We start from the raw sequence: 25328 nt of genomic DNA on the forward strand, positions 1-25328 counted from the left end.
AGCTGCCATTTTCCAGTGATGGATTAAAGGGTTACAGTGAGTGCTTCAAGAAAAGTGAGTGTTTTCTTGACTTTCTGCTGTCTTTCCCCTAAAGGGCCCAGACCCAACCCTGCCATCTGCTGGCTCCGTCCAGGTGAACACAAACTCACAAAGGTAGATGACCCAAAGCACACTGCATTCCCACTGACAGGAAAATATGTTTCAGCATTGAGTTTGATTTAAAAACAAGACAATAGTATGAGCAATAACAAGTGCTTTTAAACAATCATAAAAGAGGTTAATTTATGGAGGAAAGAGAGCGCAGGAGGGAAAATCAAAGTGCTTCTATGAGGAGAGAGAGAAGTGTGTCGCTGGTCGTTGAAGGGGGTTTCAATGCTTCTGAGAGGTGCCTCATTTTCCAGCACCATCTGTTCCTGGTTCTGCTTGCTGGAAGCCTTGTTTGTGTCAAACACCTCCCACATGCTCCGAGCAGCCCGACACCAACAGCAAGGACTTCATCACCTGTTTCAAACAACTGCACAATGTGACCCGCTGCATCCGTTAACTACTAATCACACTGTGTTTGATGATGTTGTTAACCCGCTGGTTGAGAGGTTCCTTCCCTCAGGCTCCTTCAAAAGTTCCAACCAGCCCTGAGCCACTACTAATCTGTTTTTCGGAGGAGGACGACAATGAGAAAGGTTGATGGAGGAAGAGAGTGAGAGAGGGTCGGACCTGGAGGCTGGAGTTGACCCTGATTCCCCCTCAGGAGGACAGAAAAGAAGGAAGACAGAGGCGCATGAACAAGGCCATGCTCCTCCATTTCAATCAGCTGCTGCCGTCTCACATGGCAGCAGAGCATCCGGAGGGGAGGCGCCGTCATGAATCCTAATTGCTCCCTTTTCACCATATTGCAGGGTGTTTCTATGCAAATCTGCCCAGAGAGGTATCTAGTTTATGCAAGGCCAACTGTATGAACCGAAATGTGAGGAGTAATTTTACTCAGACAAAAGCTTGGTGGGGAGATGCTGGTATTATAATTCATTTGGATAAATTATTCATTTTGCACATGGCTCTCCTGAGTGCAGGACAGAGCGCAGTTTCACACACGTTGCTAATGTTTTGACATGTATGTATTCCACTCAATGGGCACTGGCCTCAAGTTAAGATATATGGCTTTAATAAGAGTGACGAAGATGCAAAATAATGAGATGTCTGGGAGGAAAGCGCCGGGGTGTCCGCAGAGAGAGTGAGAGAAACAAGGACATTATTCTTCAGCATGTCGACTTATGTGTCTGTTAAGCAGATTCTACCACATTTCTACACCTTTATGAATACCAAGTGATGCACACCCTTACACATGTATGAATTTGTAAAACTGTTTAAATCTTTAAATGTTCACAGTCAACAAGATTGGCAAATAGGGACTGTGTGGTTACATGATGAAAATATTTTATGTTTAACATAAATCACTATGTATATTTCTACAACATGCACTCAGGGATCAATCAAAGTCATGATTATTTTCCAACTGGCATGGACTACTCTAAGTGTAAGAGTATTATTTCACATACTTTAGAAACTGACTGACATTATTCAATATGTTTGTCATATCATAAAACAGTTACATATATTATTCAAACAAGGTATTTTTTCCAGATTGAGCTGGACTTCTTTGAGCTGCAATGTTACATTTAGCCTTCTTAGGTGTGTGCTAACTTTAAAGCTGAAGGCTTTCTCGATGCCACAGGGAATGAGCAAGGTTTTACCATTTATCCACTTTCCTTTTTACATGTCTTCTTTGTTTGTTTGTTTTCATCACACTGTGGTTAGCATATATATACCAAATTTTGTGCCAAAAAGACGGTTGGAAGATTGATTTGTCAAACAGACTGCAGAATACTCATATTAGATTTGGACTATTCTCTCTCAGCGATATTTGCATAATAATGCAGCATCTCTAGGCAAACTGACAAGAGTTTGGTATTGAGAGCGTTTTGGTTTCTATTGTGGTCAGAGGAGTACTGATCATTTACGTTTGAGCAGGATTTGGTGGCATGTAAGTAAACAGTCTCTGTGGAGAGCAAAACAGACGGAAAGCATTGGAAAAAAAGCCATCCCAGAATCCATTAACTACCATCTATTCGTTAAAACAACAACTGAGCCTACACTGTCGTCTTGGGGAACAATACGGTTGTGAACCTCCAACTACATTCTAGTGACTTCTAAACCACTGGTAAACAATAGCTATAGTTCACAGAGGATGAAGTCTTGGCCTAAACATTTGGATTGTCTGGAACCTCATAAATATTAGCCACTGGCCACAGAGGCTAGGTTGTCATCAGCCTAAAATTCAATAGGTTCTGAGGTTGCCTTTAGCTGAACTCAGAACGAAGACTGTGAGGACTTATTTTGTCACCCATGTCTTCCACTAAAAATGTATAAGGAAGATGTATTTTTTTATGGCCTGTGTTGAGATAAAGGAACAATTGGTAAGATCCAAGAACAAGTTTAACGGGCATAGGGACACATGAGACATAATAAAAAAAGGCTGAGGAATTATCCTTTGAGTGATCTATTATTCTCAAAATAAATGTTCAGAAAAGTGAACAATACAATTTGTATCATCTGATATTCCAGAATGCTGATTGAAAACCAAGAATATCTCATAGCTCAAACATTATTGCTCTTGTGAGACAATGGTATACAACTCAATATGCATTGTGCTGATCAAAACAAGTTGTGAGCAGAATACAATGAAGCTCATCTCCATCCCCGCCGTCAGAACACATTCCCATACACACAAATGCACTCTGACACTGAGCTCCTATTACAAACCTGTTCCTCACAAATGACCATAATCTATACTGTGCACCCAATGGCTCTCCTGGGAAGCTACCCTCATTTCATTTTTCATCTCATCCTCTTTCACTTTATTTCCAGTAATTCAAACCCACTAAATCCAAATATGAGGAGACACAGAGAACTGCTGTTTTGACAAGTTAAATGACTGAAGGCAATGATGTGCTTCCCAGCCAGTCTGTAAGCAGCACACGTCGCCAGCCACCGCCTCGCTGTGTGCTTAAAGGAAACCTGTGTGTGTTGATGTGTAAGCTCCACGTGCAGTGCCTCTTGTTCCTGCAGCCGCCCGACCTTCTGCAGCATCTTTTTGAGGTGAAATTGAAATGGATTGTGTAGTTCAATATTTTATTGACATCAACTTCACAGAATGTTGCTACAGTGACACCGGGGATAATTATTTCACCACAGATTTCTTCCTCCACGCATATCTCTCTCCCTCTCTCTTTCTGCCTTCCTCCAAGCCCTTCCATTCCTGTAGAGAATTAGTTCTGCATAAATTACCCGGTGGAATATTGAATCAGTCTCCAGCCACCAAAGGCGAGTCTGTGTGGCTGATTACCGAGCAGTGCGCACAACATGCATGCAGACAAACACACACACAGAGCAAAAAGGAGAGGGGCCTCTGAGCGAGAAGCTGACACCATTGCAGAAAACATGGTAGAAGAGAAGGAGGATGAAGAGGGGGGGAGGGATCATCCAATCTGGATATGGAGAGCGAAAACTGTATTAGCCACCCTAGCTAAACACTATCTGCACATTACTTAGTCATTAGCAGGGGCATGGTTTTAAAGGAGGGAGGGATCAATCAATTGTCATGGGTCAATGTTTTGCTGCCCCATTATGAACCTTGGGTGGCTCTGTAAATTAAGCACAGTAATTACTCATGTTAATTACACAAAGATGGTGGTCACATTGATCTACAAATACGTTTTGCATAATGTAAATGGTATGATGAGTAAACACTGGGTTGCACTTGAGTATTTAAACAGACTGATCAGAGGAGAGAGGGAGAGAGGCGCACTCCTCCCGGCTCTGAAGGGTTTCTAATCATTTATTTATTCTACAGTGTAGTGCTGAAACCATTACTTATCGATTAGTCAATTAACAGGAGAAACCATTCTGATGATCCCTTGTGTCAGCTTCTCAAATGAGAGCTTAGACATGTTTTGTCTTTTTTATTTCACTATAAATTGAGTGGTTTAAGATTCATTGTAGGTCAAAAAATACAATCAATTGAAGGATATTTTCTGGCCTAATAGACTACTTGATAAGTCAAATCATCTGGAGATAAATGCATCAATTAAAATCCAAATTTGGTGGAAATTGGCAGTGGTTATTATCTGGTCATCACATAACCTGAGGGCTTCAGTGCATACAAGTGAGCATGGGTGAATCGTGCCTAATTATTCTTAGATCATCTCCCTGAATCTCAATCTATTAAAGTATTGAGTAAGGACACTGACCAAATCCCTGGACCCCCAATCCTGAGAGAGACCAAGTTTTCTTCATCCGAAACGATCTGAGATAATAAATTCTCTAAATGGATTTCAATGTGTGTGCGGGAGTGTGTGTGAGTGTGTGTGTCAAAGTTATATGTATCCAGATATCAAGATTAAGAGAGACCTTGCTCTTTGGGGATGCCTTGCGTCAAGAGACTGATTCAGGAAGCCCAGACCATGGTAAATGTGTTATTAGAGGTATAATTAAAGGCCCTTCGTGATGTAAGTGGCAGCAGGGTTAAAAAACTGGAAAATCAGATTCATGCAGGCAATTTTCACCGTTGGTGGTTATCAGTTGATAGAACAATTCATCAGCACAAGCAGCGTTGTGGAAGGAAACTCATCAGGAAGTCATCAGTCGCCATCAGTGCTTCCTCCCATATGTAACAAACAATACATGTATAACAGGTTTGTTTAGTCTCTGCACCTCCCATGTCGCCACATTTCCAGCTGTTGGAAATGCATTTGTTGCCATCTAGCGGCAGGTCTTCAGACAAACACATATTATGCCTCATTAGTGCAATATGAATGCAAATATAGGCACAAAAAGGTATGATGACAAGCCTATAGGCATTTATTTTCTTTCCTGATAGCAAGTTTAATCTTTTTTTCTTGTGTTTTTAAAGAATCCAAAAAAACACATTTAAATTGTCTTTACAGATATGAATGATGAACATTTATTAGGGTGAGGACACACAATTGATGTAGGCTATAATTGTTTCTGAATCATTATAACTAAAAAGTATTATTTCTTTATTTTGCCATTTACAAACGGTAACCATCTCCTCATCTTGCATATTGCAAGAAGTAATCAAGCAAATATTTAGAAATGTAAAACTAAATATAAGTCTAACAAGGTTGAGAATAAATTCACATGTTACTAGATACTAGAAACTCCAACAATTAAATCACTTCTTCTAACATATTTCAGTTAATATAATTTCAGTGACTTTTAAATACACACTATCACCAATCCCCGTACAAATTACACATTTTAGCCGCCAGGTGTCAGCACTGATTGAGACTGATCGTGCTCGTACCCCTGTGCCTTCTCTTTCTTGCTGTCGTTGTCCAGACGCGTGTGCTGCTTTCAGGCACTTCTTGTAATATACATACTTCAAGACAATAAATCATAAACATGCGTTATACATAGGCTTAAAATCCAAGTCAACACACTTTAACGTATTTATTAATGAAAAGAACAATAAACTAAATCATTTTATATAACTAAACTCAGTATAAAATGTGCTTTTTAAACATTAGCGAGTAAAGTCGCTAGATTTCCGATTAACGATGAAAGCAGCGTTACGCATGCTATCAACACATTGCATGATGCTGACTGCTAGCATTTCCACAACATATCAAAATGAAGTGACAGCGTGCTGGCTGCAAGTGAAGCCTGGCCTGCTGGAATGAGGACAAAATTACGATAACATTAATTTAGCTGTTAATGGTTAGGAGAAGTTGCCAAAATGGTGAAGGAACAGTTCAGAGAGACAGATGTGGCCAAAAAAATGTGAGTCCAACAGACTTGAGAAACACTGCTAGCTAACTAGCTCACCTTTTAGCCGGTGTCGGAGAGTTTGCAATAAAGCAAATATTGACAGTGTTAACTTAAAGTTGGGTTAATATGAAAAAGGATACTCATAATTAAGTTAATTACTGTTAGCTAGTTGTTGTTCTGATAAATAAGTTAATGCCAGTTTACAAATGCGCTGTAGAAAAGACAACGCGACATTCTGTCAAACTCAGTTAAAATGTGACGTTTAAGCACATTCAATTATGTACGTAATTAAATTTGACATCAACGATAGCGTTAGAGTTACAATGCATTTACCACAATTTGCATTCAATTAAATATGTTGTTAGACTCTGTTCCTGTTCACTTCTCATGCACACATGTTAAAACAATATCTCGCAACAGCAACACCTGTTGTTTGTCAATGGTTAACCAGTGCAGCTGATCTTGCACTGTGGGATATTCCTTGCTTAATCGTTACTTTTTGTGCTTATTTACAGAAGCCACATCTGCTTTGGCATGAAATCTGCTGAACAGATGCGTAAGCAGGCCCACATACAGGTGGTCAGTAAGAATCTGTACAGCCAAGATACCAAACACACTCCACTGCCCTATGGAGTGTTGGACCACCGCATGGTATGACTCAGAAACTCTCTTTTGCACTTCTTATTTGCAGGGAAAGAAAATAACCCTTGTCACTAAAAAAATATGCAACAACGTGGTCACTTATTTCAGATATTGATTTCATTTACCTGTAGTCCAACATCACGCTATGGGCTCATCCCTCTGCTCTTGTGTTCTTGCAGGGCACCAGTGAGAAAGACAGACCGTGTTTGACATGTGGGAAGAATCTGGCAGACTGCTTGGGACATTATGGCTACCTGGATCTGGAGCTGCCATGTTTTCATGTCGGCTATTTTAAAGCTATCATAGGAATCCTACAGGTGAGTTCACAGTCTAATATAATACAACGGTTAAACTAAAAAGGCACTTGAAGAGCGCAGACCTCTGCCAACGACAATTGCCCTTTCTCGCAAAGTCGACCAAGAGTATATATATTATATGTTTGCGCCATGGGATTCAGATCCACTCTTAAACTGAATGAGTTCTTCATCACCACCTGCCTCATCCTTTTACTAAGTTTCATGACTAAACGGGCGTACATTTTTTTTAAGCCTTCTTGTAACAAACAAACCTGAGATAGTAGATGGTATACAGTATTTTTTTTTTCCTTGGGCACTACATTTGTGTAAGGCTGTATTAAATTGTCAGCTGAACAATAGTGAGACCAACATTTATGAAGCCTATGTTACACATTGCAAGAAAAAGCATTGATATATTAAATGTTTAATATAAGTTTACCTGGAAAAAAGCATAAGTATATTTTTCCTCTAGGTGTCACTAGAGTATCAAAATGATAACACTAGGAATGCATTGTTTTTGGCAAGCTACTGAGCTAATGTTGTGGCAGTGGGTCAGCTGTAGGGTTGGTGGTTAGGCTGCAGTTTAAAAGTGTCCTTTGGCAAAATACTAAAAGTGCCTGCGATGGCATGGCCAGTGGTGTGTGAATCTTAGTCTCCCCTGAGCTGGTGGCTCCTTGTATAGCTGCCTCTGCATGAATGTGGGTCAATGGGCGAATGCTGACTCCTTGTCACAGAGATTAAAAAAAAGCACTGAAAAAATTCAGTCCATTTAACCCTTTAACTCTCAAGTAAATATGTAAACAAGCGAATATGTGTATACTCTCCAATAATAGTAGTTTGTCCACACTTTTGTATATGTATTGAATGTTTCAGTAATTATTGCTTTTGTATTTTTTACGTCATAAACAATTATACCATAAGTTAACCTTCTTAATAATTCAATCATCTATGCAAGATAATGTTTTACCACCTTCATGTGATCATTGTATTTTGTCTCCAGATGATCTGCAAGACATGCTCGAGCATAATGCTGTCAAAAGAGGACAAACTGCTGTTCATGGATATGTTAAAAAGGCCCAACCTGGCCTATCTCCAGAAACGAGGCTTGAAGAAGAAGATCTCTGATAAATGCCGCAAAAAGTCAATCTGTCTGAATTGTGCTGCTTTCAATGGTAAAAAGAGCCATTTTTCATTTTTGCAAAATATGTTTCATGCGTTTCATTCTGATTCAATAACTGGAAAAGCTGAGTCGTGTGTCTCTTAAACTTTCAGGACCAGTGAAAAAGTGTGGCCTGCTAAAGATCATCCATGAGAAGTACAAAACAAACAAGAAGGTGGTGGATGTTTTTGTGTCAGATTTCCTGCAGTCCTTCGACACTGCCATTGAACACAACAAAGTGGTGGAGCCTCTGCTGACCAGAGCACAGGTACAAGGTTTTACAGTTGTGCATTGGGTCTTATTAAGTGTTACCATGCTGTGGTAGGAGCCTGAAAAGTTAAAGCCCTATTAGAGCTGTATGTCAAACTTTGTTGTAAGTGTTAACGTTGTTAGTCAGATTCTTAGTCTTATTCTATTATTTACCGACTATATGTTCATTGAGAACTTTCCCATAATTGTAAAATGTTTTATTATCATTGGTATAATACTCAAATAACTTATATATAGTATATGGAAGTCCTGCACAGTCCAGTATTTTGCCTTTGATTATTATTACTCCCTGTTTAGGAGAACCTGAACCCTCTGGTGGTGCTAAACATGTTTAAGAGGATTCCACAAGAAGACATTCCCCTGCTGCTGATGAACCCTGAGGCAGGGAAACCCGCGGACCTCATTCTCACCCGCCTCCTGGTGCCCCCCCTCTGCATACGGCCCTCTGTGGTCAGCGACCTGAAGTCAGGCACCAACGAGGACGACCTCACCATGAAGCTTACGGAGATAATCTTCCTCAACGATGTCATCAAAAAGGTTGGTATCTATTATTGAAGATGGTAAGGCTGGATGTCTAAAGGGACTTGTAGGGCTTTGGCATATTGTTTTGAAGACAGGCAAACTAGAAGATTGGTCTTATTAAAAAAATAATGGGCTGTGGTGGGCATCTTATTGTTTTGGTGAGCATACAGCTCCGCAAATAAAGATCCAGTGGCCAAACTCTGGGTCTAATATTATCTGTAAGAGTGGAAATCTGTTTTTTATGACTTCAAAATTGCCTATTTAGAGTTTTATTGTTTGTAAAATAGACTTAACAAATGATAGCAACACTTACATTACTGAGGGTTATAGGCTGATTGTTGAGGCCTTGATCTGAACATTTTTTATCAGCTTTGCAGTACAAAAACATTGTAAATGCAGCTGTAAGACATCTTCATTTAATGGAAACTGTCCATATTAACAAAGACATTCGTCATTTAGCACCGTATGACAGGAGCAAAGACCCAGATGATCATGGAGGACTGGGACTTCCTCCAGCTGCAGTGTGCACTTTACATCAACAGCGAGCTCTCTGGCATCCCCCTCAACATGGCACCTAAAAAGTGGACCCGAGGTTTTGTGCAGAGACTCAAGGGAAAGCAAGGTAAAGTGTATATAAAAACATGTGAGATCTGATTTGACTGATTTTAAATGTTTTATATAAACTCTGTAATGTTGACACAGTGTACATATTTAACTCTAACACCAAATGCCAAAAGCAGAAAACGAACGGCACATTTTAAATTGCAGACTGACTGATTTATTTACTGTGAAAAATTCAGGTCGATTCAGAGGAAACCTGTCGGGAAAAAGAGTGGACTTCTCTGGCAGAACCGTCATTTCTCCCGACCCAAACCTGAGGATCGACGAGGTGGCCGTCCCCGTTCACGTGGCCAAAATCCTGACGTACCCAGAGAAGGTAAGCCTCCGTCACACTAAACAACCACTTCAATGCAAGGACTAAAGTTATCTAAGTGTGATACTTTATTATAGGTGAACAAAGCCAATCTGGAGTTAATGAGGAAACTGGTCCGCAACGGGCCTGATCTTCATCCCGGAGCCAACTTCATCCAGAATCGTCACACACAGATGAAAAGGTAAGGCTGGCGGATACTTAGGCAAATTTAAAAAATCATTGCTTACCTGACATGGTTCAGTTTTAAACATATATATTTTTGTATTTGTGTCTTCTGCCAGGTTTTTAAAGTATGGAAACCGTGAGAAGATAGCTCAGGAGCTGAGGTTCGGCGATGTGGTGGAAAGACACATGATAGATGGAGACATCGTCCTCTTCAATCGACAACCCTCCCTGCACAAACTCAGCATCATGGCCCACATCGTAAGCTTGGTTTTTGAAAATAACTAATTAATTTAATCCTTATAAAAGCCTTGGTTAAAAATAACTTGTTCTAGTACATCCAGATGCTTTGGTTATTTTGCTCTCTTCCGGGTCGTCAACATTCTCCCCTTCTGTCTACAACAGCGTCAGCGCTTGTTTTCTTTTGTTTGTTCCCACATATTGATTACTCATTATGAATCCTCTACAGTTCACTTGCCAAAACAATTCTTTAGGGTCACTTCAAAGCTGAACGCTGCTAATTTGATCTGTCATAACGATATGATGATTTTTTTCTGGCATGAATTAAATCTTAGTACTGCAAAAGTCAACAACTATGAATCTGTTCATCTGTATTTTTTAAATAAAAATAAGCTGTTCAGTATTTAAAACAAATAGATGGAATGTGGCAAGTGTTGACCAAGACATTTTCACAATATTAAGAATAATTTTACTGCTAAAGAAAATAAATGGCTTACCTATGCAGTAAGTCTTCTTTCTGAAGTTCTCTGAGTGTATTTTTTACTCTCCCCAAACTCACAGGCCAGAGTCAAACCTCACAGGACGTTTCGGTTCAACGAATGCGTGTGCACTCCGTACAACGCCGACTTTGACGGTGATGAGATGAACCTTCATCTACCTCAGACTGAAGAAGCCAAAGCCGAGGCCCTCGTCCTGATGGGGGTACGTTTCATCAAAATCCATTCTTAATACACACACCTACCAGTGTTTACATTCAGCAATGAAAAGATGTTCCCTGGAACCATTGTACATTTGAAATTGACTGCACTTAAACCTAAGTTGTTATCTTTCGTTCCAGACAAAAGCAAATCTTGTCACTCCAAGAAATGGCGAACCTCTGATTGCTGCTATTCAGGACTTTCTGACAGGTCAGTGCGGTGATGCGGTACATTCATTGTCTGTGCTCTTCTTTGTGATGTCCTGCTGCTTTGAGATACAGGTGCAGCATCATTTATCATTGCCAGAAGGGAAAACTGGCTATGACGGTATAAGAAAATGTTCATTATGGGTTTTTCTTTTTAATTTTTGAGTAATCTGCAGGAACACAATAACCATTTTTTACCTAATGGGGGAGCACTTCAGCTAAAAATACAAAACCCTCAGTATATAATTCCCATTAACTCTGTAGCTTATTTCTACCTCCTAGGGGCCTACCTCTTGACGCTGAAGGACACCTTCTTTGACAGATCAAAAACCTGCCAGATTGTGGCATCAATCCTTGTGGGGCAAGATGAGAAAATAAAAATCTCTCTCCCCCGCCCTGCTATCATGAAGGTACTACACTGTGGTTAGCTTGTTACATAACTCCATGTCTTTGGCCTGGCATTAACATTCTGCTGTGTGTCCGCTCAGCCCATGGCTCTGTGGACGGGCAAGCAGATCTTCAGCCTCATTCTGAAGCCGAGTAAGGACTGTCCGGTCAAGGCCAACCTGCGGACCAGGGGCAAACAGTACTGTGGCAAGGGAGAGGATCTCTGTTTCAACGACTCATGTGAGTGAAAACGTGCTCTATCAAAATGTTTTATTTGGCTATGTGATGAAATGTATCATCACATTTTTCAAGAGGTTTGGAGACACCTGAGTAAAGCCAGATTTTTTTTTAACATTAAAAAAACCCTAAATAATAAAGTTTTAATATTAGAGGAGAAGTGAATGGTTGATATAATTGAAAGCCACATAACAAAAAAAATATGTTTGATAGAAAAATGAATTCCAAACCCCATATGAAATAAACTAATGAATGTTCAGTGCATTGAACTGTGCTCGAAAGAGACGTGTTAATGTAAAGAAAAGTGTGTTCTCATGTGTGAAGTAACAACCTGGGTGTTTTTTCTTCTGATATTCTCTAGGAGACACTAAATAAGGAAACATTTTCTTATTGCCTGACAGAGCCTTGCTACTTTTTCCATTAGCTAAACCATAGCATTTAATGAAAATATAATTTCAAAATATGCCAGGATTAATTCTGTCAAGTTGAAAATTTTCAGCAGCTGGTGCTGCCGCTTCACACGGCACCAGGTTTCTCAGGACGAGCATCATGCTGTGATTTATTCACCATAGTCCTGCTTTCTATTCTAGGATTTAATGACGACAATTCTTGTCACATTTTCAGTTGTGGTGATCCACAACAGTGAGCTAATGTGCGGTAGCCTGGACAAGGGTACGTTGGGGTCCGGCTCTAAGAAGAACATCTTCTACATCCTGCTGAGGGACTGGGGACAGCTGGAGGCTGCTAACGCCATGTCCCGCCTGGCGAGACTCGCTCCGGTGTATCTCTGTAGGTGGTCTCCATGGTTATAACAACTCTCTCTGATAATTGAATTGATGTGTATATATATAAAACATTTATAAAATTAGAGACTCTCTGTTGAAGTCTGCTACATATAAGATGATTAATACATTTTCCAGACTAAAGGATCCTGCAAACTGGGTAATCTATAGAGATATTGATTATAACTTCAGTTGATTTGTTGTTTTTACCAAATCCAAATCTTTAGCCAACCGTGGCTTCTCCATTGGTATCGGTGATGTGACACCCGGCCAGGGTCTGCTGAAGGCCAAACAGGACCTGCTGGATGATGGGTACAAAAAGTGTGACGAATACATCCAAGCGCTAGCCACGGGCAAGCTGCAGCAGCAGCCAGGCTGCACGGCAGAGGAGACTCTCGAGGTAGGTGTGACGCTGTATATTCATCTCATTTTAAATATTTAATTCAACACATTTATTTGCCACTGACACACCAGGGCTGTGTCATCAGAAGTGTGACCAGGGAAGAACCGGTAAAAGATTTCAAAGTGAATTAGATATGAATCCAAGTTGGCATGCTTCATAATATCCTTTCAGCAAAGGCTGAGCATGGTGTGCTAAAAGAACTGACTGGCTGGTAATAGCGATGGCACCAACACTGTAGAGCTGCCTGATTACACGTATTCACACATATCATGTAATTGATTTATGGTACAACATGCATCCCCTGCTTGTCAACACTTTTGACTCTCCTCTTCTCTCGCCCTGCTGTTTTTTAAATACATTTTAAAACTTTTATGTATTTCACTGTATGAACACAGGACCAAGTCTTTCCCAAAGGCAACAGGTGCTATGAATGACACTGAAAAAAAACAATGAAATAAATTAAAAATCAACTTGTTCATTAAAAGAAAACCAGTTCGACCTTGCCTATTTGCCAATGGAATGTCTGCATTTGTGTCCGATGGCCGACCCATGATCAACCCAAACACTGATGCTTCAACAAACAAAAAATCTTAGAATAATGAAATGGATGGAAACTATACCAGAGTTGTTTATTTTGTGTCTTTCTCAATAGGCTCTCATTTTGAAGGAGCTGTCCGTCATCAGAGACCGAGCCGGCAGCGCCTGCCTCCGGGAGCTCGATAAGAGCAACAGCCCTCTGGTCATGGCTCTCTGTGGCTCCAAAGGTAAGCTGACTGGAAAACTTTTTGTGAAGACTGATTTTTATATATCGTTTTCTCTGAACCAGTCAAGACTTTGTTTTCTAAAAACCATCTCCACAGAATAATGCTCAGCCACTTAATGATGTAAACACTGAATTGATTTGGAGAAATATCCACAGGGCAGTGTAGGACCTCTATCAAAAGCATCAGACTTTTTCAGTTAGCAGTTGGTATTAGAATACTAAAACCAGTTTTTATTCAGATGACTGTGCGCTTTATGTAAGATTCAAAGTAATAAGCTGCCATAACATTTGTATCCCTTTAGCTGTGACTGAGGGACAACAACATTGTACAGTCTTAGAGCTCTGCGTCAGGGACAACTGTTTTCTATTTGTTGCCTTTACTGTAGTCTATTCAGAAGCAAGCACCTTATTCTCCTCCTATCATCCTGTGATATAAACATAGAAGTGACAAAAGAGGCCCTTGAAAACTGCGGTGAACATGTGCATTGTCCTTATTTTCCAGTTGAACATCCAGTGTTCTGTTACTCTTATTTGATTATTATTTGCGTTTGTGTACTGTGTCTCAATTTCCGTCTCTGTACACGCACAGGGTCTTTCATTAATATCTCGCAGATGATTGCCTGTGTGGGCCAGCAGGCCATAAGTGGCTCTCGAGTACCTGATGGTTTTGAGAATCGCTCCCTGCCTCACTTTGAAAAACACTCAAAAGTAAGACCCAATTTCTTTATTTAAATGAGTGTACTGTTTATTGTTAGTCAAAGGTGTTATACTCAAGTTATTGTGCTGTTCTATACAATGGTTTATTTTGTTGTTTGAATTAATGGCTGTTATTTGAGGCCATGCAATAGAAATGACACATAACATGTTTCCGATTTTATTATTATTATTATTTTATTTATATTTATTAGTATTCTCAAGTGTGATTTCAACAATGGGGGGCCGCTTCCCCCTCTCACACTGATTCACCGGCTTTGAAGTGCCTTGACATTGATTGTTTTTGGGGGTTTGTAATTATATAACCACAGCCTCTGATCGGCTAAATCTGAAATCACCAGTGCATTTACAGCAATCACTGTTTTGTCACCATGTAGACTTTTTGTTTTTCTGTAATTTGGAAGAGTAACAAACAAAATTGATTGAAACTGGATAACAGAAATATCAGCTGTAGGCACACTTACCATTCCTTCAAATATTCAGGCTTCACAATCATTTCTCCACAGCTGCCTGCTGCTAAAGGCTTCGTGGCCGACAGCTTCTACTCCGGCCTGACCCCCACAGAGTTTTTCTTTCACACCATGGCTGGCCGAGAGGGTCTTGTTGACACTGCTGTGAAAACTGCAGAGACCGGATATATGCAGGTAATGCCTGAGGATTTATTTCCAAGTTCAATCCTGTTTTTAAAGTAGTAGCACCTATTCACAAATTCTTCTTTTTAATAAAGACATGTCTCAAAAACACATCTTACAAGCTTATGTTTAAGGGGAACAGAGAGGATCATCAATAATATTACAAGAAATAATATTATCTTTATCATTTACCTTTTAATATTGGAAAGTAGCAGAACTAGAGGAAGATGGCGATCACAAGTTCGCACAAGGTGTCTTCAGGGGACTCAAGTAACTTTGTCTATATTTGTGAGAGACTCTAATTGATATGTTTAAAATAGAAAATGTGAAAGGGGTCACATATATTGTTGAGCCAAGAGAGAATTAATTGGCTCTAAATGTTAGTGGGTTTTTTTTTTCACTCTCACTGCGGTCATACCCTTTTTACCTATGTTTGTTTAAATTAAGAATCAACAGACCTCCAAACTAATGGTCTAACCAGCAATCCACAACCCAAAGACATTACATTTAAAATGATGCAAAACACTGAAAAGCAGCACATATATGAGCTGGAGTTTGGGAGTCTTTGGCATTTTTTGCATTATAATGAGTACTTTTTCAATTCAATTAATCCATGTATATCTCCACACATGCAAATAAGATAACAGTCACTTTAGGCAGAGGTTATTAGTTTGCATCTAATTTATTTTCACACACTTGACTGAAATGTAAATATATTTATAGGTCAGTGTCGATGTTGTGCCTTCTTCTTCATATCTATGGGATATGTCAACATGACCTTTTTTGGTGATTCTGCCTGTGCTTGGACAGAGGCGTCTGGTTAAGTCCCTGGAAGATCTGTGCTCACAGTACGACCTGACAGTACGCAGCTCCACCGGTGACATTATCCAGTTCATTTATGGCGGCGATGGTCTCGACCCAACCGACATGGAGGGAAAAGATGAGCCGCTGGAGTTTCAGAGAGTCCTGGACAACATCCGGGTGAGCTTTCTGTTCGTGCACTTGGCATTTTCATTTCTATTATCTGCTATTATTTTTCTTCCTTATCCTTAGATCATCCACATCAGATGCATCCCTGCCTCCCTGCACACACACACCCCCACAAACTGTACACAAACGCATGTATTTTTCTCACATAACCTTCACTTAAGTCCCTGTTTGTGGTGCAAACATTAAATGCTGATAACTGGAACAAGGAATGGGCCCCACACACTACTAAACTTTTAATGATTAATCTGTTTTGTTTGTAGTAAAACATAAAAGTCTAGGGAGATGGCTTCTCAAGACCAGAAGGTCACAGTTGGAGTCTAAGAGGTTCAAGCCCAACTTCCTTAAATTATGCTGAATCTGCCCAGCTGCTGTGAGGCTAAAAGAAGAGCGGGAATATTTTTTAAAAAGGGAGCGTGGTGAGCCAGCTGCTGCTGTAAGTCCTGGGTTTATAAGATAAAATAATATATTACCTTTTTTTGTAATATATCTCATTGCTTTACTCTCTCAAGGAATGTGTGGTTTAGTGTTGCCTGAGCTAAGTTCAACCTCACAGATACAAAACAGACACAGAAAAAAGGCACATGAGTCACCAGCCCTGTACGACAATAATTGAGAAACCCAAGCTATCTTTTTACTGGTACTGGTTCAATAAGGCTAGCCTTTAAAATGTGAATAATATATGCCGGTGATCTGGGAGAAAAAAAACAGTGTGAATACTCTCCCACCTCGGGAAGCCTTCTGCTAGCTTTAAAAGGCAGCTCATTAGCAGAGATGCTCCTCGTGTGAAAACAGGTGGGAGCTGATATAACACAAACCTTTTATCATTTCAGACCCCAGGCAACAAAAATACATTTGCAGGAACTCTAAACAATTATATCATTAAATTAAATACTGGGCCTAACAGCAGACTACAACAAACCCAGTTCTTAATCTTTTACTGTGCTGTGTGGATTTGTTTACATCAGTAGAAGTTCTTTAAACAAGGCACTAAAACAACCTATAGCTTCAATTATGAATAGTAATAAAGAAACACAACCTTAGCTGCTATGTTTCTTAAAGTTGGACACACATTTAATTGTAAGAATTTAGCCATTTAAAACTGTATTCAGGAAGAAATACTGTAGCTCCCTTGTGTTTCTGTGACTTCTTGTTATAACGGTGTGATTTGCTGTCAGCAATCAGTGTCAAAGGACACCTGTGTGTGCCGCAGTGAGGTAATGAATGCAGGAGCCTATTTGCGAGGGAAGATTGATCCGAGATGATGAGCTCTGAAGGAAAGCCATCTGCTGCATGATAATTTGTTATCGACAAGCCATTGCTTTATGGAGCATACCTCTTACAAAATGCCACTTGTGTTTTGATGTACAAAAACCGACACTAAAATGATGAGTCATAGTAAAGGGACCACTTCAGTGTGTAACGGTTTCCCTCTATCATTTATCCATTTATAGTAGGGCAGTCCTTGATGACATGTAATGGTACCATCACTTATGGTCCTATATATGTTTATATGAATTGAGGTCATAATGATTATATTAAGATGTAATCATAACTGCTGCAACTCATAGCACATTCTCATGACAAAGAGATTGTGTTGGGAGTTGGAGTGGTGTCAGATGCAATGAGAATCAGCTTTCAGGAGCTCTTGGCCCTTGAGTGAGGAAGCTATTAGTAACTGTAGAGTTCATTTGCCTCCTAACGATCCTCTCTGTTCCTCTTCAGGCGATCTATGCGTGTCCCAATGAGCCCGCTCTCAGTCAGAACGAGCTTGTCCTCACGGCTGACGCCATCATGAAGAGAGCCGACTTCCTGTGCTGCAAAGACGTCTTCCTGGAGGTAACCCTCAGTGCTGTCTTTCAAAGTTATATTTTGCCTTTATATTTATGAAAAGCACTCTAAACTTTGAGACTCTGTTCCCTTTAACTTCCATCGTGGATATGCGGTTAACTGGAGAGACAGTTTGCCAAATGAAAGTATTTTAAAATGTAGAAGTGTTTTTTTTTTAACTCATAATCAAAGAAGCTGAACTCCCAAGATAAAGTGGTTTGCTTTTTAGAAGTGTTGAGTAGCAGGAACATTACAAATACAAAGCACTCTTTGCAAGAGTTCACAGCTTATTTCAGTGATGAACAATCTACACAATGTTTATTTATTTCAGCAAACAAAACATTCTAACCTTTCAACTTCATGAGGAAATTCAGATGTTGTTTAGCTTTAGAAAGCTAAGAATTGAAACAAATTGTTGCATCTGCACCAAAAACTCTCCCAGGTCTTTTTCCCCCATTTTTGACAGTGCCTCTTAAAACTGGACAAGGCCAAGAACATAACCTCCCTAGACAAGATAATGATGAATACCTTTAGCACAGAGCAGAGTTACTGATAAAGTGAAGGAGATTTTTTAACTTTCAGCACAAAGTATTTAAGGGAAAAGCTGACATTATTGTTTTCATTTGTATTATTCAAAATGAATCCTTTGAAACAACTCAAACTGAGAATGTGCTGTTATGCCTTACATTCAAAAGGGTTGATAATTCCTGATAGTGTTTTAGAAAATATTATAATAATGTAGCATTTAATGTTCTTTAAAAAAACATGTGATGCAAAAGAAGAACTTCCTGCTGCAGGAAACACAGCAATTAGCAAATACAACAGTAAATACAATAAAGAATCAATGTTGTCCACCTATTTTTAAGAATAAATCTTACATGGTTAATTGGACATGGGCACGTAACTATGAACTTTTTTCACAGTTGTGATAGTTTGATATATCCTAGTGACGCAATCTTCAACTCGGGTGATTTTTAGTTTTTTTACGGCTAATTTTGATGTATTTTTTATATTTATTTCCTCACGTGATGACTGGACTAATCACAAGTTTCATCAGAATATAATTTTCCAACCATTATTTTTGATACACTATTTTCTGATCAGGGTTTTTCTAAACCGGGCAACAGGGGCGCTGCGCCCTCTTACTTTCGGCGTGCGCCCTAAGACCAAAATTGCCAACTTTCCCCGTAAAGTGGTGCCAGAAAACAGTATTTTTTTTTCCGTCAAAAACTGTATGATTACTCCAAAAATATATGAAAATCGTGTCAAATAGAGCGTCAGACGGCAGCAACAGCTTTGTTTTTATGGAGCTCCGAATAAATAGGGCATCGATATCCGGTCGGTCTGCCGGTGGACGGGTTGCTCGCAGCAGGCTTACACTGAAACTGTGATTTCTGAAATAGATCGTTTCTTTTGCTGTCCTTTTTTCTGTTGAGGAAGTAAAGAAACCGTAACTCAGGATTTATTTGTTGTTTGAGGCGCAATATATGAGTCAGCGGCTTTTAGACCTAAACAAAACTATTTTTTGCCGCTTCACTCTGCATTATTTTTGCCGGAAAGTGGGCGGGGCCATATTTTTAGCCGGAAGTGACGTTGTGCCCTCGTACTATATTTTTCTCGAAAAAACCCTGTATATATTTATTTTTAACAGATTCAGTTACATGAATTCCAAAAAGCAACTTTAATATGATTTGACAATTTATAAGACAGACATTTAAAAACAGCATTTCTCTTAATTGAAAGACTACAAATAAACCGTCTGTTTATAATAAAGTGCCACATATTACAAGGATATTGAATTGTTGATTATAAAATCAGAATGCAGAAAAGATCATCAGCACACCTCCCTTGGTCAGCAAACATTCATAAGCACACAAACATGAATTAAAGTGTTTTGTTTTTGACAGTACGCTTTAATGAGGATAGCTTCTGATGGGTAATTAGGCGCCCTTTAGAAAAACGGTTGCCTTGGATTTTATTTAATTATGTAAAGTCAAAGCCGGCTACATGCAGTTAATTGGTGCGCTGGAAGTAATTCATGTGAACCTTTCCTCCCTTTCGTGAAGGAGTTAACAGACACAGGCTCAGAGAAGTACCTGGAGGTATAGTGACCGAGCATGCTGAAGTGTGGTTTAACTGACCCGAGGAATGGCGTGTCAGCAAGAACTGGAACAGATTGATAATAATTAAATGATTTTCTGAGATCCATGCTTTGATTGCTGTCTTTGAATCACTTTCTGTAATTTCTAACAACTGCATGAGAGTGTATCGTTTCAAACCGCACACAGTTTGCTCATTGTTTTTACTGAAAGGTTAACCTTTTCACCTGCCCTCTGAAACTGACACATTTTCTTCCCTGAACTGTAGGAGATACGGAAATTTGCTAAGAACATCTCAGAAAGGATCAAAAAGACCCGAGACAAATACGGCATCAACGACAATGGCACCAGCGAGGTTGGCATCACACTGTGTGTTAATGTGCTTAATGAACTCACTGCGATCTGAAATGTCATTGCTCGTCTTCCCACTTCTGTTGTTCAGCCAAAAGTGCTCTATCAGCTGGACCGCATAACCCCCACCCAGCTGGAGAAGTTCCTCGAAACCTGCAGGAACAAGTACATGAGGTACAGGCTGTTTTCTGTGGTTGATTGTTTTTGTTTATAGATATGAAATTAATGGCACACATTTTCAGTCAGTATTTCCCGGAATGCATTCAAAGTGTCGCTTTTAAAGTGACTGAAATGAAGCGCAAAGTCTAAAACTCTGCTTAATTTGTCACTGCGCACAACTTGCCAGTCATGCACAAAGTGGTCAAGAATAAAGATGTTTGTTTATTAAAGTTATAATTGTTTTTGATCAAATCAACCCCTATTCCAACGTTAAATATTGTGCGGGAGAAATTTTCTGAGAGCTGTTCAATCCTCCATAAAGGTCTGTACCAAATTACATTTTAATCCATCCATTAGTCAACTTTCAAGGTAGTGACAGGAAAAAATGTGATCACTAACGTCACCAGGCTTCCTGCTGGTTTCTCTGGTAACTATAGAGGTCTGTACAAAGATGTAATGTCAAACCCTGTAGTTCTGGTGAGAAGGCCATTGCTATTTCAGAAGCCGTGGCAGCAAAGTGCTGGTGCTGCTAATGGTATATTTAAAACCAGATTTTCACTTGATCATTATTTTTTGTTCAAGTAAAGACATCAAAGCCAAAACATTTTTCAAAGTAAAAGATATTCTGTGATTAATGTGCCTTCATTGTATGCTTTGGTAATGTTCTTGCAGATTGACAGTAGATTTGTGTCTAGTGATTGACTTCTTTTTATCCCGACATCTACACCTTCACCCGAGGGATATTGAGATGATAATGAGACCGTCTTTTCATGTGTTTTCTCGTCCAGAGCTCAGATGGAGCCGGGCTCCGCAGTGGGGGCTCTTTGTGCCCAGAGTATCGGAGAGCCCGGAACACAGATGACCCTGAAAACCTTCCACTTCGCTGGTGTGGCGTCCATGAACATCACTCTGGGGGTGCCTCGCATCAAAGAGATCATCAATGCATCAAAGAACATCAGGTTTGAGAGATAATAACAGCAGATCTTATTCATATAAGCAGAGGAGAGAAAGGAAGCAGATCTTTTGTTGGACATTTGCTGCTGCTTTAAGCCCCTTTTATGGAAGCATTGCCTTATTAGCTCAGCGGGGCCACAGCACCATGTCTTTGTGTCACAGTAATGAATACACATCCCTAATTTGTGTTGAATAATGAACTGATAGTCCTCTTCTCACCACTCAGCACCCCTATAATTACGGCTCATTTGGATGTTGACGAAGACGCTGACTTTGCCAGGCTGGTAAAGGGAAGGATCGAGAAAACCCTTCTAGGAGAGGTATTCCAAACGGCAGCATATGTTTTGTATGATTTACTGTACTTGTGGTTCCACATGGGTCATTGTGTTAAAGTGCTGTCATGAAGCCACGGTCTCTTCCTGTCCTGTTCAGATTTCTGAGTACATAGAGGAGGTTTTTCTACCCGACGACTGCTTCATCCTGGTGAAACTCTCACTGGAGAGAATAAGGCTGCTCCGACTGGAGGTACCACAGATTATGTTTTTATTTTTTGTGACAGTGTCAGAATATTTCAAATGCATGCCCTCTTCCACACATTTAAAATGTTATCTCAACTTGAGTTTATCTACCCGTCATGATCACATGGTGTTTACCATGGTAACGGCTTAATCTGGGACCATGGAGACATCACAACTCGCCCTGCTAGACCTTTTTTCCTCGGCAATTAACCTTGTTGTTATTGTTTAGAGAACAACATTTGGAAGTTGACTTAAGTTATTTAATAAAAACGGTTCAAACAACAAACGTAACATAGATATTGAAGTGTAACAGACATTGCAGGGTCAGTTTTCTCAACTTTTCCAGATTGATTTTTTTGCGACTGTGTAACTACACCTTACTGTGCCACAGATAAATAATTGGAAGTAGTAGAGAAAGTATACTTCTTAGGGGACATGCTTGATGTCTCCTGACAATAGCCAATTCTCAGTAAGGAGGATGTCTTCGAGGAACAGTTGGATATTTATGGAAATGTGTTCTCAATCACACTCTTCCCCAGTGGCTGGTTTGATGGAAACGGGGGGGCATATTCACCAGGTGATTTGTTAAAGGGTAAATTCACCACCTTTTAATGTGCGTACTCATTATTTGTTGAATACTGTTGCCGTAGTGACAAAATAATGTAGAGCCACAGATAGAGAATCTGTGAACCCTATCATTGATTTTGGAGTTTAGACAAACAACCTTTGATGAAGCACCACAGTCTTTCTTCCTCCACACGGTGAAGGTTCCTCTCCAAGTGCTCTCACTGTTTAATGGCTGTTTGTTTTGGATTGTGAAATTATCCATAAGTGCTTTTTTGTTTTGTTTGAAGAGTAGAAAATGGTAGCTTTGACTGATTTTTTCTTTCAGGTTAATGCTGAAACAGTGCGTTACTCCATCTGCATGTCTAAACTCCGGGTGAAACCGGGAGACATCGCTGTGCACGGCGAGGCGGTGGTGTGTGTGTCTCCACGAGAGAACAGCAAAAGCTCCATGTACTACGTGCTGCAGACGTTGAAAGGGGAACTTCCTAAGGTGATAATCATGTTGAATCCGCATGGATAATTAGATTTGTGACCTAGAAATCATCACTAAGCGCTGATTCGTACTCACTCCAAAGACGGAAGGGGTATTAATGTTTTGTGCTGAATCTTAATTCAAGTGGTGCTCCTAAATGTGTTGAAAAGTAAACGAGGAGGGTTTTTTTTCTCTCTCTTGGAAAGGTGGTGGTCCAAGGAATACCTGAAGTTTCCCGAGCTGTGATTCACATTGACGAACAGAGCACCAAGACCATGTACAAACTGCTGGTGGAGGGGGACAACCTGAGGGCTGTCATGGCAACGCATGGTGTGAAAGGAAGCAAGACTACTTCAAACAACACATACGAGGTTAATGCAAACAGCAATGTAAAGCCAGAGGTGCGAAAGCACGGACAAACACCCTGCTTGAGTCCTTTGTTTGGTTCCACATATGCCATCCTCCTCATTGGTATTCTGTTTCTCTGACAGATGAAAAATGTAATAAAAACACAAACATTTAGCCTGTAAACCAAAGCTGGGGCTGCTTCGCTCAGTGGCTATACTGACAAAGGAAATAAATAACCTCATAAAGTCTTTGGCTTAATGCTTTTATGCTGCTGCCGATATTATCCTTATCTTCGCAGAGTGAGACTTTTAAATTAAATCTACTCCTGAAAAAAGAATCCTTATTCTGGTGGATGAGATTAAAAAAAAAAGATGCATTTAAAAGACGTATCCTCATCTCTATGTGAAGGATCGAGCCAGTCCATTCAAGTGAAATGTTAAATGACGTTCACTAAACTGACTGGTGTGATTTATCTTGTGCAGGGACTTAACAAGCTTTTATTTGCATTTTTTCCAGGTGGAGAAGACTTTGGGTATCGAGGCGGCCAGATCCACCATCATAAATGAGATTCAGTACACTATGGTGAACCATGGAATGAGCATTGATCGGCGTCACGTCATGCTTCTAGCAGATCTCATGTCCTACAAGGTATGACCGGTCCAAATATTGATATATCTTCCAAGTTTAAGTTGTCATTTAAAACGTGTGCATACTGTTCTATCCATTAAGGGCGAGATACTGGGAATCACCAGGTTTGGTTTGGCCAAAATGAAGGAAAGTGTCCTCATGCTGGCCTCCTTTGAGAAAACAGCTGATCACCTCTTCGATGCCGCCTACTTCGGACAAAAGGACTCAGTCTGTGGTAAAGACATGCTTTGTCTCTGTATGGAACTAGAGTTTCCCTCTCTGTTGAATTGGGTCTTGACATTTCCTGTGTTGTTGTTTCAGGTGTGTCTGAGTGTATCATTATGGGGATCCCAATGAATATCGGAACAGGACTGTTCAAGTTGCTACACAAGGCTGAGAAGGATCCCTCTCCAGTCAAAAGGCCTCTCCTCTTTGACAATGCAGACTTCCATATACCGCTGATCACATAGCAGTGTGGAAAGACAGCGCAAACATGGTCTGAAGTTGTTATGTTTCCCTCCTGCGGTCGACAGACACCATGAGAGCAAATTCTTCAGCAAATACAGAAGTGCCTGGCAATGAATACAACATTTCCTCTGTGGAGATCTTCAGAAAATATGACTGTGTAAGACTTAGCATTTACACAACCAGTTTGTAAGCATGTAAGAGGCAGTGGACTTGCTTCTTTCTGTTAAAATTGGAGAAAACTGTGGCTTTGATGTTTCTTTTTGGCTTTTTTTACTTGTGTGTTTCCTCTGTTATTAAGATGTGATGAACATCATATGCTCTTTCAATGTAATGCCTCTGAACAATCGTGCAGCAGACAAAAAGTTAACCTCTTTATCATAAAGAAGAATTGGTCTCTTCTGGTTTGGCACTTATGTTGGCATTGTAGAATAAAATGCTTGTTTTCACGGTTCAAGTCTTTCATTCTGACTGCAAACCCCCTACAGGTTGTCTTTTCTAAAAAACTAAAATACTTTTCACAGAATATTCGACAGCAGCAGTCATTGAGGTAGAAATGTTCCATCCTGTGTGAATCCAACTCATTTAATATTGTATATAATCCAATAAAATAAACAAAATCATGCTAAAGTATTTTTATTTGTTCATAAACTGATTAGCAAAATTTGTTTTGCCAATCAATTTCAAAAGGTAGTAACATAAGGTTTCAAAACCCGTTTCAACCCAGTGAGGTTTGGTTAGGTTGAATAATTGACCAGACATTGACTTAATACTCTTTTTTTACAAAGTTTCAAATTAAAAAAAAGAAATATCTGAATATCGACATAGTAAAGGGTATACAAATGTTGATGATAGCAGAAAAAAACATATAGCATGTTGAAAATTAGGAAAGTAGGAAATGAAATGTGTCCATAGATTCTGAATCATGTCAACCAGTGACACCAAATCCATGCAGACTTTTTAAAATTCATTGGATGAGTAGGTTACACATCTTTTGATGGGTTTTAGTCCTATATTATATAGATATGTTTGAGAAAATTCAGCTGTCTTCCTGCAATGG

The 25328-nt window shown here is 39.8% G+C and overlaps 1 protein-coding gene across 1 annotated transcript; it reads left to right on the forward strand.

The window, feature by feature from the left end:
* Positions 1-5656: 5656 nt before the first annotated feature.
* polr3a (polymerase (RNA) III (DNA directed) polypeptide A) lies at positions 5657-24891 on the forward strand. The gene is made up of 31 exons (XM_063893961.1): positions 5657-5856; positions 6360-6495; positions 6666-6803; positions 7783-7954; positions 8055-8209; positions 8509-8748; positions 9193-9355; positions 9534-9670; positions 9745-9848; positions 9949-10090; positions 10631-10771; positions 10908-10977; positions 11256-11383; positions 11462-11600; positions 12222-12386; positions 12607-12779; positions 13435-13546; positions 14135-14253; positions 14766-14903; positions 15702-15872; positions 17604-17717; positions 20076-20162; positions 20250-20332; positions 21106-21276; positions 21498-21591; positions 21704-21796; positions 22682-22846; positions 23035-23199; positions 23693-23824; positions 23906-24038; positions 24125-24891. Exons 1-31 carry the CDS (start codon positions 5813-5815, stop codon positions 24271-24273), a joined length of 4173 nt encoding a protein of 1390 aa, XP_063750031.1. The 5' UTR covers positions 5657-5812; the 3' UTR covers positions 24274-24891.
* The last annotated feature ends 437 nt before the right edge of the window (positions 24892-25328 follow it).

The sequence above is a fragment of the Eleginops maclovinus genome, chromosome 10 (assembly GCF_036324505.1).
Source record: "Eleginops maclovinus isolate JMC-PN-2008 ecotype Puerto Natales chromosome 10, JC_Emac_rtc_rv5, whole genome shotgun sequence".
In the NCBI taxonomy this organism is placed as follows: Eukaryota; Metazoa; Chordata; class Actinopteri; order Perciformes; family Eleginopidae; genus Eleginops; species Eleginops maclovinus.

Bases quoted from the DNA above. Each gene is read 5' to 3' on its own strand.
- polr3a (XM_063893961.1), top strand. From the start codon at position 5,813: ATGGTGAAGGAACAGTTCAGAGAGACAGATGTGGCCAAAAAAAT. The intron at 7,955-8,054 runs GTAAAAAGAGCC...TTAAACTTTCAG, and splicing joins GAATTGTGCTGCTTTCAATG to GACCAGTGAAAAAGTGTGGC. The intron at 21,277-21,497 runs GTTTGAGAGATA...CTCACCACTCAG, and splicing joins AATGCATCAAAGAACATCAG to CACCCCTATAATTACGGCTC.